Source organism: Hevea brasiliensis, chromosome 10 (genome assembly GCF_030052815.1).
Source record: "Hevea brasiliensis isolate MT/VB/25A 57/8 chromosome 10, ASM3005281v1, whole genome shotgun sequence".
Lineage (NCBI taxonomy): Eukaryota > Viridiplantae > Streptophyta > Magnoliopsida > Malpighiales > Euphorbiaceae > Hevea > Hevea brasiliensis.
The window spans coordinates 7,165,347-7,184,474 of NC_079502.1; the positions used below are offsets into that span (position 1 = coordinate 7,165,347).

At 33.4% G+C, this 19,128-nt stretch overlaps 3 protein-coding genes across 4 annotated transcripts; 2 read left to right on the forward strand and 1 right to left on the reverse strand.

The window, feature by feature from the left end:
• The first annotated feature begins 219 nt into the window (after positions 1 to 219).
• Positions 220 to 3,438, forward strand: LOC110671788 (uncharacterized). Of its 2 annotated transcripts, none has more exons than XM_021834355.2 (8): positions 220 to 538; positions 1,562 to 1,642; positions 1,720 to 1,808; positions 1,919 to 1,993; positions 2,220 to 2,320; positions 2,402 to 2,536; positions 2,623 to 2,685; positions 3,047 to 3,438. In XM_021834355.2, exons 1-8 carry the CDS (start codon positions 416 to 418, stop codon positions 3,151 to 3,153), a joined length of 774 nt encoding a protein of 257 aa, XP_021690047.2. In that variant the 5' UTR covers positions 220 to 415; the 3' UTR covers positions 3,154 to 3,438. The 2 variants fall into 2 exon arrangements, with proteins under 2 accessions (XP_021690047.2, XP_021690053.2); XM_021834361.2 differs by having other exon boundaries at positions 223 to 538; positions 2,402 to 2,521.
• A 2,061-nt stretch (positions 3,439 to 5,499) lies between these two features.
• LOC110671800 (protein SULFUR DEFICIENCY-INDUCED 1) lies at positions 5,500 to 8,877 on the forward strand. The gene is made up of 4 exons (XM_021834374.2): positions 5,500 to 5,753; positions 7,554 to 7,766; positions 7,866 to 8,021; positions 8,203 to 8,877. The coding sequence occupies exons 1-4, from the start codon at positions 5,634 to 5,636 to the stop codon at positions 8,611 to 8,613; spliced, it is 900 nt and encodes a 299-aa protein (XP_021690066.2). The 5' UTR covers positions 5,500 to 5,633; the 3' UTR covers positions 8,614 to 8,877.
• A 3,359-nt stretch (positions 8,878 to 12,236) lies between these two features.
• LOC110671801 (vesicle-associated membrane protein 722) lies at positions 12,237 to 16,717 on the reverse strand. Its single transcript, XM_021834389.2, has 5 exons — positions 16,356 to 16,717; positions 13,611 to 13,752; positions 13,398 to 13,518; positions 13,136 to 13,198; positions 12,237 to 12,631 (listed from the first exon to the last, which is right to left on the reverse strand). The coding sequence occupies exons 1-5, from the start codon at positions 16,543 to 16,545 to the stop codon at positions 12,485 to 12,487; spliced, it is 663 nt and encodes a 220-aa protein (XP_021690081.1). The 5' UTR covers positions 16,546 to 16,717; the 3' UTR covers positions 12,237 to 12,484.
• Positions 16,718 to 19,128: the final 2,411 nt, after the last annotated feature.

Below are 19,128 nucleotides of genomic sequence, written 5' to 3' on the forward strand. Positions count from 1 at the left end.
CTCCCTTTCGGCCCAAGAAAAGCCAGAAAATGAAAATTTCCACTCAAGTCAATTCACGCACTAATCCTAGACCCTGCCTCTCTAACATTAACCAATCCCTACTTTCCGTGAATTTCACGCGCAATGCTAAAGCGTGAATGCCACAATATTGGAGTCCGCATCAGACGGCCACTCGCCCAATTTAGGAATCGGGGGTTGATGAAGAGGCGAGGTGAGGTGACCCATAAGCCTGATTTAAAAGGCCATTTTGATTCTGGTGATTTAGGACTTTTGGCCCTTTTTGTTTGCCCTCTCTCTCAAACGTCTCTGCTTTTGGTTCCGTGCTCTTAGGGTTTTAAAGAAGGGCTTCTCTCTCTATCCCTTTCACTTTCTCTCTCTAAAGTGATAAAATTCCAGGAAGAGAAGACGAAAGCCCATGGATAGATATACCAGGGTTGAAAAACCAAAGCCTGAATCACCCATAAACGAGAACGAGATCCGTATCACCTCAGGTGGTCCTGTTAGAAACTATATCAGCTATGCTACTTCTCTTCTCCAGGTACCCATTTCTCTCTCTTTTTATTTAATTATTTGTGATAGATGAGTGGGTTTTGCTTTTGGATTTTCATTTCCTTTTTAGGGTACTATTGGTTTTTTGTTTTTTTTTTTTTTATGGGTTGTGATCATTAGAATAATGGTTTTGTTGCTTCCTTCCTGATTTTGCTTTGTTTGATTTCTAGGGTTTGAGCACATGCGTCGCTGTGATGGGTTTGAGTATTTTGGGCATTTGCTTATGTTTTATATTATCTGTCGGTGTTCTGAGTTCTATTATTATGGTGTTTTCCATACATTCTTTTAGTGCACTCTCTGATTTTTGGGTTTTGGTGGATACTTCTTGTCCTAGTCCAGGAATAGTTAGTGTTTTCTCTTCTAGGGCATTTTGGTTGAGGATTGGATGTCTCTACTCTCTACAATGGCTGAATCGGTCTTTAGGTTTTCGCTATTTCATTGTGGTATAGCTTTCTTCTTTATAGTTTATACAGGAGTAGTTTTTTTTTTTCTTTTCTTTTTTTGGCACAGTGCCAAAGGTTTTCGCTGGTGAAGTTGGTTACTCTGATCAGAGGTTACTGCTTTGTTGAGCATTGAGCAGTTCACCCCAAAACACCCCTTCCACCCTATCCCCCAATGCGCGCGCGCGCCCACACACACACACACACACACACACACACACACACACACACACACGCACAAAAATGAAAAGGAACCGGCATGGACACATTATGGAAGTGGTGGAGCTTAGGTTATGAGTTAAGTTCTGATGGGAAGCATATTTTTTAAGATATTAGTTTTTGTTTTAGCTTCTCAATTCTTCATGTAAATGTGATAGACATTTATTATCTCCATAATCCTTTTGCTTTTTTATTTTTTTGGGATGACTTCTTGCCATTATTTTCCTGCAGCAGGTCTCACATGATCATAAATATACAATGGTCCAAATAGTTCTGTTATGTGGTGTTTTGCACATTGCTTTATTCCAATTTGAGGAAATACTGACTTCATATTTTTTTGTGTTGTACACTAGGAGAAACATGTAAGAGAGGTTGTCTTGAAAGCAATGGGACAGGCAATTAGCAAGACAGTATCTATTGCAGAGGGTATAAAGGTTAGTATGCTCTTCAAATTGACATTTCAGAAGGGGGAAAAACGCTGAACATACTGTACATTTTTATCCTAATACAGAGAAGAAATCCTCGTTTGCATCAAGATACTGCCATAAGTTCAGTAAGCATAACTGATGTTTGGGAACCTATTGAAGAGGGCCTTTTACCGTAAGTTATCTAAATTTGTTTTATAATAGTCATATTTCTCGTTATGCATGTGGGTGTGAGAATGTTTTGATATTGTAGTGTAGACATCTGAGTAGTAACGTCTGATGCAGTGTGGAACAGACTCGCCAAGTTTCAATGATCACAATCACCTTGTCCTTCAGAGAGCTAAACAAAAATTCTCCTGGGTAAGTTAATTATATATATATATATTGTTGTTTGCTAAACTAAGATTTGGGAAATAAGATGTGGTGGCTGGCTGTTTCGCCTGGAATTCATAATGAGCACCATGGCCTTATTTTTTTAATTTCTCAGTGGTCTGTACCAACAAATGCATGTTGTGCTCATTTTTTGAGGTTGCTCTAGTTTGTTACTTTTTGCATTTGGTATGATGGCAAAATCTGTTATCCCTAGGTATCAAGCTCCACATTCTGTGGAACAACCCAAGGAACAGTATCCACAACAGCAGCAGCAACCCAGACAATCACGTGGTCCAAACAATGCTGTTCGTGATGGTAAATTGTGCAACCAGAGGATAATTTACAGTGATTATATCATGCTTTTAGCCTGACAAATTTATGCCTTTTATTTTTAAGATTCATATGCCCGAGGACGTGGTCGTGGTAGAGGGAGAGGGCGAAACTGGGGCAGGGGTGGATATGGGTATGGAAATTATCAGGGAAACTATCAGGGGAATCATCAAGGAAACTATCAAGGTATAAAAATTATGGGTATGAAGTTACAAAATAGTTTTATGATTGCTGATTGTAGATATGTTTTCAAGAATATAACCCTCCTTACTTTAAACTTCTGATAGATAATGGTGGTTATACAAATTGGGGTCGTGGTGGTGGGCGAGGCAGAAGTTGGGGTTATCGTGGTAAGTTTTCTGCTTGAACTACATATTTAAGCAATTTTTTTTTGACATTGGTGTCAGATATTGGGTCTGACATTTTACTTTTTTCATAACATGTTGAATATTTTGGATTTATGCATGCAATAAAAGTGTAGACATAATTCTGCTTGTATATAATGATGCATGAATGCCTTGGACATGTATATATAATTCATGCATATGCTTAATTATGGGCATGCTTCTTATGGTACTGGCCCAGGGGCACTTCCCATGAACAAGAGAACTTTTCCTAAGTTCCAACTTGAAGTTGTTCTTGCACATGCAAATGAAAATGTAAAAATGTTGGGTTGATATTTTGCTAAATGACAGTCATTACTTTTTGTAGGTACTGGGTATGAAAGAGGCAGAGGTGGAGGAGGGGGCAGAGGCTATGGTCGTGGTCGTGGAAGGATGGGTGGTCGTTCAAGGGGTGGTGGTGGCAACCAGGGATAAGTAGGGAATGAGCACTCTTTTTGCTTTAGCTAAATGCTTGCCTTGGCCAGTGGGCTAAATTTTATCCTGGTAGTGGTTTTAGTAGCATGAAATGTGGCTTATCATAATCGATTGTTTTGTGTTTAGTTTTCTCAATCATATGGATGTGGGCAAGGTTGTTCTGTTCATTTTTGCATTTAGCCAATAGCAAGAGGAGGCTTATGATTTATGTAATTTGTTCTACCCTTGTGTTTGCAGTTAGTATGTTCATATTTGGTTATAATATTTTTTATTCCTTTCTACAAATTCTTTGTGCTTCAACGATGGAACTCTGTTATATGCTTTTGGAACAGCCCTAAAAGATCCTAAACTCGGGTTGTCCTGACGAAGTACAGCAATACATAATGGTAACTGTAGTTGAAACAGGAGAATTAGGGGGCTGAGGACATGATGAAATTTATTCTCAAATAATACGACACTATTCATAGTTAGACTGAGTTTCTCTGGTGATACAATTCGTACGAGGGGGTGATGGGAGAATTCCTTTTCTTTCAAATTATTGTTTTCTTTTGATGTGATCCTGCAACTATTTACATTGGAGTAGGGATTGTGCAGTGTCTACTAGATAACAACAGGAAAGTGCTGGCAGGGAAAGAATTGTTGGCCAAGACCCGTAATTCTTTAACGATCTGTGAAATAGTGATCTTGGAATGAGATTGAAGCAGTAAACAATTGCTTAGATTGTTATCCGTAAAATGTTGTCTGATATAAAATAGATGACACAGTAATACTTGAAATGTGTTGTGGTTACAAGGCTATGCTAAATAGCCAAAATACCGAATCACATCATTCCCTGAGCACATTGCATTTTCCCCCCTTAGGAATTATAAGTCAATTGTCCAAGTCTGTTCTTATTAGAAATACATCCTCCCAGAAGCTGGGCTTAGCTTCGCTTGTGTTATACTCATACATGGCCTCTTTTTAGTCATAAACTCGCGTTAACAAAGAGGGTTTCTGCTGCTTCAAAAGAAATAATATAATATGCTTATAAAATGTCTGATATGGTATGAGCCGAGCAAAAATATGAAGATACAGTTTACCCATTTTGGAAGCGATGGTCTCTTGTCCATTCTCTAGAATCTTCCATTTCTCTTGGTTCATAAAACTGTCTGGGTTCATTATTTTTAGTAGATGTTATGATGATGAGGTGATAGGCGTTTTTAGCGCTTTTTTTTTTTTTTTCTCCTGCTACGTACGATCAGAACTATTTTTGAGGCAGATCAAGACAAGATGCAATAGCGGCCACTCTCTAAAATGCAAAAATTGATGCCGATTTCTCCTTTAAAAAATAAAGAAAGTGTTAGAAGCTAAATTACTTATAACTTTATTATCCTTCAAAAAAATTATAGGATTTGGTTCATAAGTAAACTTTTAACCAAACACTAAAATTATTTAAAAGTTATTTTTAAGATCAAATAATTAATTATTTATTTTTAATTTAACTCATAAATTAAAAAATATATTTTAAATTAAAAATTAAAAGTTATTAATCAAACCAAACACCTTTTAAAACTATACAAGTGACTTTGAACCCAGCCTGTGAGATTCTACACTTGATTTATCCTAGGGCTTGGAGTGTGAATTAGAGCATTCAAGAGAGCGTAGAATGGTTTAGTCCAACTGAACCTGGTGGCATTTAAGACCAGGTTCAGTGGTAAAATATGTTGTTCAGAAACTTACTTAAAATTGTCACTAAGTTGGTTGCTGCGCCCAACAATTCCCAATTGCTATGTGGTGGCGAAGATTTTGTTAATTCCCAATTATCAAGCTCTTTTGAGATTGTGGCATTGTCTATCATGTACCTTATCTGCAAACCCCTCAATACAATGAAGTAGTTGGACCAGTTCATCCTATGTTACTTAATTATGTTCAATCTATGTAACAATTATTTATGGTCGAATACTTACCACTGTGTTAAAAGTTTGAACTGTTAATAGAGGTATAAATCTAAATCCTTTTAGTATGAGTCGATCTTATTGACTCACTAAATTATCTCTGCACAGTATTAATTGATTATAAATTATTTTAAATTAAAAAAAATTGATGAAAAAATTTTTAATTTAGGTATTATGATTAATTTATTAGGATAATTAAATCTCAGCGTAGAAAAATTAAAAAAAGTCATAATTATAATTAAGAAAAGAAGAAGAAAGAGGGTGCGTTGTAAATTACTGTATAATCCTGTCCAGGTTCATCAAGTATTGAAGAAATTAGAAAAAAAAAACACTCAACTCCAAGAACATGGACAACACGGTGGTCCAGGTTCATTTTTATATCAATTAATCATCTATATATATATTGAACCCACCCTCTCCATTCTCTCTCTTGAGGGGGAAGAAGAGAATTAGGCCTCTAGATTCAAGTTAAAGCTCTCTCTTCATTGTCGATAAGCAGAGTGAAAGTGTCAAGTCAACACTCAGCTGTGTTGCAGAGGAGAGAAAATGGAAGGAAGCTCAAAGAGGATTAACGCTAATGGAAGCAAGAACGAGAAGGATCTTTTTCACGTCATTCACAAAGTTCCCTGTGGCGATGGTCCTTATGTTAGAGCCAAGCATGCTCAGGTTCTCTTCTCTCTATATAATTAATAGATTCAGCTTAATTAATTTCTTATGATTTTAATTAATTCATATGGCTGATTAGATTACCTTGCCTCTTCTATACAGTTCATCATTCTGATTATTCATATGCATACACGAAATAGAAATTTCACAGTTCTAGAGATAATTTCAATGTAATTGAATTCTTATTGATATTTAAACTTATATTAATAATTAATTATTTGTTGATTAGATAAAGATCAGAATAGCTTTGTTCAATATATATATTATAAAAGAAAAATATGAGAACGCATGAGGCTATTCATGGGAATTTTACTGCTGGTATTGTCCACTGCATAATTTGGAAGATTTTGAGTGCAACGTCACATTTGCATGTCATTTTAATGGTTGGGATGGATTGAATCATCCTTTGTTCCTGTCCAAATTCAGAAATTTATGTCTTCACAGACTAATTTTTTGATACCCACAAACAAAAATCGCCACTAAACATTAGTTGTTCTGTTCTTCGAAGAAAGAAAGAATTATTGGGTGCACTCTGTATTTATACACATTCTCTCATAAAATATATAAAATTTATTTTTTAAAATTAAAGAAAAATTACTTTTTATTTGTATAGAGAACACTAATTTTAATAGTCTGGACGTATTTTAGAATCTTCCTCCTTAGAGATATTAAAATCTTTTTTTGCTTCTTACTAAAATTTTAAACTGCTATAAAAATTCTTTTCAATTAAAAGCTGAAATTCAAAGTATGGTATTCCAAATAATGTTTAGTTAATAATATTTGAAGGAAAAAGAAAAAACTAGGTCATTGTATTAGTAAATCTATTAATGATAGCTAGCTAATAATTTAATTTCTCAAAAAAATTAAATAAAAATAAATTGTTATAATTAATTAAATTTTATTTAATTATTAAAATATTATTATGAATCTCACCCACATAAATTAAAGAGTGGCATAAACTAACAAATCACTAATAAAGGAAAACTAATTATACAAATGCTAATAATTTTTTTTATTCTTACAAGTCACTTAAATAAAATTTACCAAATCCAACATACCTTTTTAAAATACCCCACAATACAATATACTAGTCAATCAATTATATATATATTCCACTAAAACTTAATTATTTTGTGACTTTAATTATTAAATTTTATAATTTAAATTTTATTAATTTTTTTTTAATTTTTTAATTTTAATTGAACTTAAATTATAACAATGTTAAACTCGCACAATATTTTACGGTGATTCAATTAGTAGAATAGTTTCACTCTCATACTTCTCCAGGTGCCGTTAAACTATCTACTATTTTAACATCACCTTACTACATGTGTAATAACCTACACCCTTTATAAGTCACATCACATCACTACATGGGCAATTGCGATGGACAAAAATCTCGTAATATTCAATATAATAATCTCTACAACAATACTCTTCTTATCTATAGTGTTTAATATTTTTAATTTTGATCTCATTTAATTAAAAATAACACTAAAATAATTTTAAATTATATTAAAAATAAAAAAATATTTTCCTCACTCAAATTAACAAGACGTTTTTCAAATTTCTATAAATATGGGGTATGTTTTGTAATGTAAGAAACTAAGAATTCATTCGACACACAATACACTTCTTTCATTTAAAGAGATCCAATGAGAAAAAAAGAAAAGCTAGCGAAAGAATCTCATCAAGCATGTTCTTTAGTGTGTTTTCTTCGATAATTGCATAAGTAGAGGGAGGGTAATAGCCTAACAGGTTATTGTGGGAATTAATTATTTTGCAAATTGATGTCATCAGCTGGTTGAAAAGGATCTAGAAACGGCAATAGTGTGGTTTTGGAAGGCAATAAATGCAGGGGATAGAGTAGATAGTGCACTAAAGGACATGGCAGTGGTGATGAAACAAGTAGCCAGAACTGAAGAAGCCATAGAAGCTATCAGGTCTTTCAGACGCCGTTGCTCCAAACAAGCTCAAGAATCTCTCGATAATGTCCTCATTGACTTGTACAAGGTATTACTTCACTTGTTCTCCTCCATAAATATTCCTCTGCAAAAACTAACTCTTCTTATCTCTTATAATAACCCCACTGGTGTGATCCTAATTTTCCAGAAATGTGGCATGGTAGAGGAGCAAATAGATTTGCTAAAGAGGAAGCTAAGATTGATTTACCAAGGAGAGGCATTCAATGGAAAACCCACAAAAACTGCTCGCTCTCATGGCAAGAAATTTCAGGTTTCTGTCAAGCAAGAAATCTCCAGATTACTGGTAACTTTCCTTGGATTCTTACTTTAGTTTTAAGTCTCTTAATTCTGATATAAACACTAGGAATTACTTAACTACATCGATGGACGTAAGATACAAATACTTGGATATTTATATGTGACTTCTATTATATATGTATTGGTCAGCTGATAGTTGATGGCAATTAGCTTGATGAAACCTGCAGGGAAACCTGGGCTGGGCCTATATGCAGAAATCAAACTTCATGGCAGCAGAGGTTGTGTATCAGAAAGCCCAAATGATCGACCCAGACGCAAACAAGGCTTGCAATTTGAGCCTTTGTCTGATCAAGCAAGCCCGATTTGACGAGGCTCATATGGTTCTCCAAAATGTCCTGGAAGGTAAACTTCCTGGTTCAGAGGATTGTAAATCCAGGAAAAGAGCTGAAGAATTGCTAATGGAAGTGGAATATAGACAACCCCCACCTGAACTAAAAGATATATTGGGCTTTGATCTTGAAGATGATGATTTTGTGAAGGGGCTTCAGCAAATGATGAATGAATGGGCTCCATCAAGATCAAAAAGGCTGCCCATCTTTGAAGAGATATCTTCATTTAGAGATCAGATAGCATGTTAATTAAACTTTTCTTTTTTTTTTTTTTTAATTTAAAATTGTGGGTGTGCGAGATATGTATCTGTTTGAAGTGATGGTGGTGTTTATATTTATCATTGTTTTAGGAAGTGTGTAGGAATAAGGTAGCCTGCCTGCTTGTAAAAAAATGTTTATCCAGGAATCAGTGTTGCTCTTGTTTGGAAAACCAACAAGTAAGCTACTGGGTTTCTTAATAAAGGCAATAATATCAGTGTTATAATAAAGAAAATAAACCGATTGACAACTCAATTGGATTATTTTTTGGATTTTATTGGTATCTCACATCCAAAAAAAGAAAGGGAAATGAAGAGAATATAAAGTAAATAATTTAAGTTCTTTTGGTGGAAATAATCCAAGCTTAATGTAAGATTTGATATCAATAGTAAATTTTATAGCCTCATGGGGATGGGTTATAAATTAATTTTAAATTTTAAAAATAATTCAATTTTAATTTATCACAATTATATCATCTTGACAAATCCGATGAGCAATTTGATAAGATCTAAAAGGCTTATTTATAAGTGTAGTCATATGATTAAATTAATAAATTAAGAAATTTGAAAATTATCAATAATTAGTAAAAATAGATTTTAAAAGATAAAGAGTATAATTATTCTAATTGAATTAAAAGGTAAAATGTAAAATTTTAATTCGTTCTAATAGCTAAATGTATATCATTCAGTTGACAAGTGTTAAATTCGTATCTTAACTTTTACAATTATTTAAAAAAAATACAAAATTAATAATTAACATATATATTTTTATTGATAATTATCTTCTTATTTTTACTTGGAATAAGCAATGTTTATTCATATTAGATCCGATAATATCATACTAAGACTATCTCACCAATAATGTATTGATGAATCTATTCTTGCTTGGACTTAGGAAGCAAAAAGTTGGTCAAGTCTCAAGAATCGAGAGACAGGATGCATGGCGCGACAACAACAAAATCAAAGTACGTATCCCCGTTTCGATTCCAATTCCAAAGTCCATTGAAATCTCCAATCTTCGTCTTTACTTCTCAAACTCTTTCTCGCATCCATTCTTACTTCTCGCAGATCTCTATGAACCCACAAACTCATACGCTTCCTAATCTGCATAGCTTCTAAAACTAGAGGCAAGAAAGCAGCACAACAATGCCAATCCAATAGCAATGTCAATTTGTGTGAACCCAAGTCAGTTCTCTCCCTCTTAGGATCTCTCCACATACTCATCAGATTTCCATGATGATCTACTCAAGCTCGTGTCCATTACTGGTGGTGTAGACGTTTTCCATCCCGACAATCTATAGAAGTGAAAACGAAAACAAGAATTAATGAAATACTTAAAAAAAAAAAATCCGTCATTGCCAAAACGTTTAGCCATGATTATTTTCAGTCGCTGAAACCCTCATTGTTAAATAAATAATACATTGTTAATCCATCAATAATCAATGTTAATAGCAACAGAATTTTGATCCGTCACTAAATCCATGGCTAAGAATTCTGTATTTTGTAGTAAAATGAAAAATATTCGAGTCCATTCAAAATGAATTCAGAAATTTCAGTGACATATATATATATATATATATATATATATATATGTCACTGAAATTTCTGAAAATTTTAGTGATAGAGTGAAAGTGCGGTTTTCAGCTTTTAAGATTTAAGTTTTTGGTTTGGTCTGAAAATGGTTTGTTCATCCTGCCAAGTTCAAACTTAAGCTTCCTTATTATATTCATGGACTCATTGGCTTATTTTCTGGTTGAAAATTTCTGCAGGTTGGACGTTCTAGATCTTGATTTTTCCATAACAATTGATAATAGGTTCTAAAGTAATGCGTGATAGTGATAGATTAGCCTCACAGTGTGCACCTTTCTGCTGAAGAGAGGGAAAAGGTTCTCCCGATCATTCTTGGAATTGTTTTTTCAATATCAACAGAAATTAGTAGTAATAATTGCATTTAGCTTCACTACCTACTAGAGAAATATTCAATTTATGATTAAAAAAAAAATCAGATTGTTGATGTGCGAATCCATGCGCTAGGCCCTGCTTCAGAACCAACCCAAGAGAGTTATGTCCTGAAAAAGGCGCCTTTAGGGGAGAGACTAGTGTTTATAAACGACCTAACCGTTGGACATCAACATAGCCCCTTAGTCAAGGGGGCTTGGGAAGAGACACATGGGCTAGGCCCTCTCCAGAGTTATTATCCCCACAATTAGTGCTAACAACGATCCATGAGGGTTTTGTCTGGAAAAGACGCCTTTGAGAGAGAGAGAGTAGACTAGTGCTTATAACCGACTTAGCCCCTCGACTCCTGATCAATGTAATAGGCTGGGTATCAACATGCAAGATATTTAGAGCTAAAAATGTAGATTTCTTCATTTTGCTTTCTGCAACTACTTAAAGCTTTGTCCTGTGACAACTCCAATAATACCCAAGTGGAAAAACTACTCTACCCTACTTTATTATGAAGTTTGATCCAATGCCCTGAATACCCAAATTTTGCCTCTGCCATCGTTGAGTGGTTCTCTTACATTTTTTTTCCTGGTAAATTCTACGTGCTTCATATTCGCTTGTGGAACCTTTTCTTTGTTTGTTTGTTTGTAAAATTTCAAGATTGCTTCTTGCTTCTAGATTGTAGACCACGAAAGTTTGGAGGCTATTAGAGTCCGGTCGTATTCTGTGTTTCTGCCTCTGCCTGGTTTTGGGAAGTTCAAGATGATAAATAAAAAGAAAATGGGAGTAGATTCTCTCTTGTTGGTTGTATTGAACATTCATTCAAATGTAATTTATGCAATCTGTAAAAATTTTCCAACGTCCATGATCTCGCCATTAAGATATAGATGAGATTTATGTTGCTATTGGATAAGCACATTAAGATTAAATGTAATTCATTCGCTAAGACGTAATGTTTACTAGCTATTGACATCATATATGGATTAGTGGCGTAATACATAAAATTACCCTTAAATTTTCAAGGCAAGGTCACTTTGCACTCAATATATTGAACCAATAGTTCACTACATTATCATGTCTTTTGTAATTTAATTCAATCTTTAATTCTAATTCTAACAATTTAAGTTGAATAGAGAAAATTAATTGTAATTTTCTCCCAATTGTATTGACTCAAAAGGAGCTTTCAATTTTATCGAGTTGGCAAAGATGAAGCATACAAGTATCAATCATTTTCCACTAACTATAATTTTTTTTTTCACAAATTAATTGAAATTGTCATTGAAAACCCAATTTTAATATTAAAATTTTCAAAATAAAAATGCGAAGGTTTGACCACATTTTCTTAACATTAGGCCAAATTCTTATTATTTTGGCTCAAGTCGTCTAGAGCTTTTCTTAGGTTGGTTGACATGCACAGGCTTTCTGAATAATAAGCATTGAATTGCTACTAGTCACATGAGTATGAAGCATGATCAAAGAGATTATTCCTGAAAATTTAACTGCATCACTTGAGTATTAAAAAGACTTGAACCAACAATTCCTCAATTAACCTAATTATTAGGCTTAGCAATCGCAATGAAACTAGAAGTGGGGAATTTTTGGAAATGACCACCGTCAAAGACCTCTAGGCTAGTATATTACCAAAACAATGCATTCACCTGAAAGAACTGAGATGGAATATCTGTGAAGCCATTGTTATTTACTTCCAACTTCATGTGACCGAACTTCATCAATCAAAGTAATACCGAGTGACAACAAAATTATAACATGGGATGACAAACTTCCACACATAAAGAAACTCACAGGTTGCAAAAGAATTCAAAACACAAGCTATACAAGCACTGTCTTCATGATATAGACTATAGCAGAAAGTGGTAATAACACAAAAAAGTATAGGTAAATCATTATCATTGAAACTAGTGACATTTGAAGCCACCACAAACGGACAGTACTATGATGAGAATCAAGGCAATCAAGATACCCAGCACTATCAGCTTAATTTTCATGTTCTGCAACCACATCTTCCTCCTCATCTTGGTTCCCTGTTGTCTGAAATCTTGTGCCTGAAACAACCAAGTAATTCATCACACACAAGTCAATGGAAAGGAAGCCATGCCAACGACTAAAGACAGACTAACAGGAGCAACTGACATAATTAAAACAAATCCCAACAAATATTCACTTTTCCAGAGAGTTGCTACTTTTATGTTTTTTTAGTTCAAAAAGTTAAAAGCGAAAGGCAGAGAGGGTTAAAAATTTCAAAAAAAAGAAAAAAAGTTGTTGCCAGATGACTGTAGAAATTATTAAATAGTTGAATTCTTAACGATTGCAGCAGTATCGTCATGCTTTGAATTTGATGCTAAGATATAATTGTTAAAATGAGTTATGAAAGTTGCTTAAATGCGTGGTATTCAAGATTTGCAGATCTACTTTCTTCACCAAGAGGGTTGAACTAGTCAGCCCCTTGATATCCAGAAACCTTGCTCTATATAAAATACATTTTCAGTTTGGCTAAAAAAAACGATATAATCTTGGGGAAAAAACCAAATGATATTTCATTCATTCACCTGAGAGCGAAGATTTTCAGTTTTGTCAACAAGAAGCTCAATTTTCTCTCCACGGTCAAGAACCTGCAGAATAAAACTCAATTAATCAACAACACAGTTCCATCTTCCAAACCTTTTTATGATCCATGATTGAAATAGTAACACACAACAGGACCCTTCACACTCAATCAACAAAAGTAAAGCCTGCTCAAACCATACAGAAGATGTTTGTTTTGTAGTTACGTTTAGAAAGTATAAAAAAAATGTAGAAGTAGCGCCTCACCTTCTCTATGTTTTCCATCATAACCCCTTTGACTTCTGAAACCTGAGCTTTCACTTTAGCAAGCTTACTGACCTCCTCAGGGTGATCCACACAGTATTGCATCTGCTCCTTCAATTTGGGCCTATATCAATCAACAAATATGCAATATTAATATGATTTATAGAGTACAAGGCATGCCTTGAGTTCCATATGAGAATAAATGAAAGCAGTTACCCAAATTCCTTGTTCAGGCTATTAGCAACAGCTGTTGCAGCTTTTCCTCCACCATATTTCTTGGTGAAATCCTCCTTGATCCGCTCAAGGAAGGCAATTGGAACCTGTCGGCCAACAGACTCAACTGCAACTACACAGTAAGCTGCAAAATTTACAAGATCCAATTAGTTTAACCTAGAAATAGAACATCCTAATAGACATATGAAAACATTATGCAAGCATGAAATATCCTATTCAGATAAGTGAATAAAATGAATCCCAATTGTTTCATCATATATTACATTATTACATTGTACACCTTCTCCATTATTACTATACAGGGATTTGTGGGTATTTTAACTCTTCAATAGGTATCACATATGAATGACTGCCTTGTATACCCAATTCCAGAATCAAATGAATTCTCCAATTCTACCCTCTCTCTCTCTCTCTCTCTCTCTCTCTCTCACACACACACACACACACAAAAACACATGTTAATTATTGACAAGAGACTACACAGGATAAGTATAATCGAAAATGGAAACTCCAGCATAAAAGCAATGTTATCAAGTTCTTGATGATATAATGATTTCATTTGGCGGTAGTCAGAATCTTACAATTTCAGTTCATGGATATTCTCATTTGATCACTGAAATGATATGCAATCAAATTTTCTAAGTTGGCATATTGATAAGAGTAGAGAATTTTGTTTCACAGGAAGCCATCATGGTTTTCGGCGATTTAGATGCCATTCTCAATCAGATTTTCCAAGACGCTAATCATCTTTTGGACAAATCAACAAGTTTGATGATTTCACTTTATGCATCTTGTAGCTCTTATACATGAAGAGCTCATAGCTCCATTCAAATAAGGCTTCATGTAACTGAATGATAGAGGGAACTTCTCATCAGAACCAGCCCCCTTAACACTACAAATCACTTTCTGAACACTCATTTTTTGAGTAAACTCTAGAGTCTGGACACTCATTGCATGAGTAAGCATAGTTGTCATATCCAGATACGAATTGAAAATAAAAAGTTTCAAAATCAATTAAAAATAATACATATCCATGTAAACCAAATAAAATATATTAAAACATAATATATTTTGTAAATATGGAGTAATCATGTGGTTTTAGAATTTAGAATATGGTAATTTTACACTAATCTAAGCTAAACATTAAATGCTAAATACATAATTTCTTAAATTAATATTTACAAGCATTAAATAAATCACATAATATAATTATAACTATTAATTAAAGAATAAAAAAATTATAATATATTAACTAGAGAATAAAAATACGTTATGGTATGGCATTTTTACAATATAATAGTATATCATACATGCTAAAATGGGTTTTAGAGGCTAGTGCAAAGTGTCAAGGGTAGGAAACTCCACTAAAGTTGATCGAGAATAAAATAATATTAAAATTTTAGTGGGCAAGTAAAATGACTTGATGGGTATAAAAGGAACTAGCTATATGCAGTAGCTAGTCAAACTTTAACACAGTAAAACAACAAAAACAGAGAAACAAAGATGGGGAAAAGAAACAGAGCAAATTGCATTTGTGAATTGGGTAGGTTGCGATTCACAATCACACACTTCATTCTAATATATATAAAAAAAAAAAAAAAAAAAAGCGGGCTGCCACTTGCAATCACACACTTCAGTAGCACAACTATTTCTTTTGGGTGAGTGGAATAGGAGGAGAAGAAAAGGCATGCACTCATTTTTTTTGTTTGCTTTCAGTCCAGGTATGTGATTGACTTCAAAAACATTGGGAGTTTTCAGTCTTCATATTTATTTTGAAGTTTTTTTTTTTTTCAATCTATTGGGTCCCGTATCCTTAAACTGAGAGAATTGTTGCAATTCGGCAACAATTCATATGTTTTTTTATTCACCCTCTAGATTCAAACCGCTGGAGTGGAGAATTGAACCAAATCATACAATTCAAATGGCAAAATTGTACGATTTTAACAATACTGTGACTAAGCACTAGAACCACCAAGATGATTCACATAGAGAATTATATAAGTGCATCTACTTAGTAGTTCTGTCATTCAGGAACGGCACTAAACCTGGTTTGGGATTAATGATCCTGTTTGCCAAACAACCACTCCATCTCAAAGCACACACCTAGTTTGAGCAGGTTGCTGATATCTGAACTCGTTAATAATCATCTTTACAGAAGCAAAGTGAAAGTGATTTCCAAATAAGTTCAGGACTCGATTAAAAAGATTGAAAACATTTATCAAATGTGCCAAAATATTGTAACTTACAAGAAAGAAAGAAGAGGGAGGGAGGGGGGGTTGGAGAACTCCCACATACCATTATTTCAGCCACAGGCCCAATCTGGCTACCTCATGCAAATCCCCATTCTCATTGATTGCTCTTTGAAACATTAAGATGAAATGCATATTAAGATTTGGCATACAATAAAAACTTTCCCTTTTGTCGTGCACTCATCTTATGCATATGTTCATTTACGCCCTTCAGTAGAACCAAAGGGATAACATTAAGATCAATAGACACAACACTGAGATCAGCTTGATCTTCAAATTATTAGCAGTACTACCTAACATGCTAAATACTCACAGCCCAAAGCAAATCCCATAGACACACTAACCCACGGGAAAACGCAAAGAAGCACGCAAATCAAAGCACATGAAAATCGATTACAATCAGGGAGAAGACACAGATCAGATCCTAGAAAGAGCAAAGAAGGGTCAAACAAGAGAGAGAGGGGGTTAGAGACGATACTGAAGCCGTTATCGACGAGGTAGTTGAAGGTGTGGCCATCACAATTGTATGTGAACTTGTTGTTGGTGGCCGGAAGTTTCTGGAGGCACTGAGCTGCTATGCTTGTAAAGTTGCCGGTGAACTCCGTAAACTCTGCCAAAATCACCGTCCCTCTCGCCACGAAGCTGTAGATCAACGATTGCTGCCCCATCTACTACGTCAACAAAACCCTAACCCCAGAGAGAGAAAGAGAGAGGGAACTGAGGACAGGAGCTTTTGGTATTGCAGAGCAGAGATAAATCAAAGAAAGAAATGAGTGATTTTTATTGTGGGGAGAGAGAGAGAGAGAGAGAGAGAGAGAGAGAGAATTTCCTTTTCGCTTAGATGGGAGGCAAAGTAGCGTGGCGTGGGCTTGTTTTACGAAAGGAATAGGTGGCTACCCTCAAATTTCATAGGTAATAACGGAAATGCCACGCATCCTGATTTGGATTTGATGGAGGCGTGATCTAGAAGATAACTCCCCCTTTTCTGTTTCTTTGATTTGGTTGAATTGAACGTTGAAGCAGCTGCCCCCATCATATATTTTTTTTTAAATATATGATGTAATGTATTATTTTATTCACATTTTCTCTAAAATTAATTACCTATTTTTAAAATTTTATTTAGGATTTTATACTTCATTTTATAAAATTATTTTTTAAAATAAACCCATAAATATAATAACTTAAATAATTTCATAATATATCTATTTAAAAAAAATAAGATTACAATTAATTTTGAAATAATAAAAATATTTATTACATTAAGCTTAAGAAAGACCGTACGTTACTTTAGAAAAAGTTTCCCCCTATCACATTAAAAACCGTTATTTAACTTTTTTTTAAATTCATTGACCGAAGCATCCTCGGGTGACAATTAAAATTATTTTTATTATATTTAAATACCATGTAATTGTATATATTAAAAAAAATATTTATATAATTAAATTAGGTAGGTATTATTAATTTATTAGATTATTATAATTTTGGGTTAATAGATTGAAAATGTGAAAGGGTGATTAAGGAGGTTGCGTTTGCATATATGTAATCTAAAGGCATTCAATTCAATTCAACCCATTTGGAGCCTAATGATAGAAATAATACTTTATATTTTAGAGTGGACCATATCCTCTTACACTAATATTTTAATGGAAAAAAATTTCAAATGAGTCCTTATACTTTCAATCCAAATCAATAAATTTAAAATTAAGTTTCCTATCAAATAAATTGATGTACTATTTAATTAAGATCAAATAATAAAATATTATTTTAATACTACTTAATTTTAAATATTAAACATTATTTTTTAAATATTTTATTATTACAAATAGAAAAAATAATATTCTAATATTTTTGCTAACAAATATATTTATTTATCTTAATTAGAAAATGCAAAGATATACTTAAGTCTAAAATTTAATCTTAAATTTATTTGACTCACTGCTGAAAGTACATGAACTTATTTAATTTCTTTTCATATTTTAATGACGAAAATCACAAAAAAACCAAATATAGCTAAGTGAGCAGCATAAGAATGGTAATGAGTTCGATTTTTACGGGTACTCAATTCGATTGAATCCTAATATAATTAATTTGTAGAGTATATAATTAGATTTAAAATAAGTTCAGGTTTGGATTTGAAAAATTAATATTTGTGTATTTGAAATAAATAAAAATTAATATTTATATTTAAATGAAAATTTATTAAAATTTTGATATAAAATCAAATTTAAACATTTTATTATTTAAAATTCACACTTATTCAAATAAAAGTTTAAAATAATTTAAAATATTACTTTTCTTTTAAAAATGTACTTTAGAATATCATTAAATTGTTATAATGAATTGAATTACAAAATAAGAAAAGCAACTATTCATATTATATATGTATTGATCCAACATAATTAAAAATAAAATAAAATTTCCATCACCGACAATAATAGGGAAAAAAATGTTGGTGCATCCAAGGTATTCGATCTATAAAAAATACAAGATGCCCTTATTAGTACCTCTAATTTGTCTTTTTTTTTTTTTTTTTAACCAAAGGCAATAACACACACGGATTAGTAATATGATTGGACTACTATTAAAACTATGACAATTTTAACAGAGTTCTTTGCCTTATATAATCTATACACACGCACTCTTACCACATGACGTGAGATCTCGAAGGATCAGTCTTTAGGCACACGTGCAGATCTCAATCAGGGCACATCGAGAGCACTCACCTCTCCCTTGCCAAAGACAAGAATATGCGCATACGAGTTAGTGACAAGACTAGACTGCTGTTAAAATTATAATAATTTTAACAAAGTCATTTGCCCTATATAATCCATACGTACACACCCTCTCCTAATCAATAAATATTACCTGTGCTTTTGTTACATAACTTAAAATAAAAAATCAAATATTAAAAAGTTAAGAAAGAGGCATTGAGTATTGCATCATGAGTGTAAGTCAAAGAAATTACAATTTTTTTTTCTTAATTTCAAGGGAGAGAAAATTTTTTTTTTTTTGGGTTTTTGCTTAAAGTTTTTTCGTCATTGAATTTTGTTTTTCTGTGGGCTTTCCCTATCTCGAGCAAGGAACACTGGCCTAGCTTCGAGGGAAAGCCCTCCCTTGGCTAGGTACAAGCCCTCCCTTGGCTAGGTTCGAGCCCTCCCTTGACTAGGTATGAGTGTAAATAGTCACTGGTTTGAGTTGCTTGGTTTGCATGCAGGTTGAGCTTCACTGAAAAAGACATCTATAGTAATGCC

Excerpts from the sequence above, each read along its gene's own strand:
- LOC110671801 (XM_021834389.2), bottom strand. The coding sequence starts at position 16,545 with ATGGGGCAGCAATCGTTGATCTACAGCTTCGTGGCGAGAGGGACGGTG. Across the intron at positions 13,199-13,397 it reads TGATGGAAAACATAGAGAAG|GTTCTTGACCGTGGAGAGAA; the intron begins GTGAGGCGCTAC and ends TTTATTCTGCAG. Across the intron at positions 12,632-13,135 it reads CTGAAAATCTTCGCTCTCAG|GCACAAGATTTCAGACAACA; the intron begins GTGAATGAATGA and ends TGGTTGTTTCAG.
- LOC110671788 (XM_021834355.2), top strand. The coding sequence starts at position 416 with ATGGATAGATATACCAGGGTTGAAAAACCAAAGCCTGAATCACCCATA. Across the intron at positions 1,809-1,918 it reads ATTGAAGAGGGCCTTTTACC|TGTGGAACAGACTCGCCAAG; the intron begins GTAAGTTATCTA and ends CGTCTGATGCAG. Across the intron at positions 2,686-3,046 it reads CAGAAGTTGGGGTTATCGTG|GTACTGGGTATGAAAGAGGC; the intron begins GTAAGTTTTCTG and ends TACTTTTTGTAG.
- LOC110671800 (XM_021834374.2), top strand. The coding sequence starts at position 5,634 with ATGGAAGGAAGCTCAAAGAGGATTAACGCTAATGGAAGCAAGAACGAG. Across the intron at positions 7,767-7,865 it reads TCCTCATTGACTTGTACAAG|AAATGTGGCATGGTAGAGGA; the intron begins GTATTACTTCAC and ends CTAATTTTCCAG. Across the intron at positions 8,022-8,202 it reads AAGAAATCTCCAGATTACTG|GGAAACCTGGGCTGGGCCTA; the intron begins GTAACTTTCCTT and ends TGAAACCTGCAG.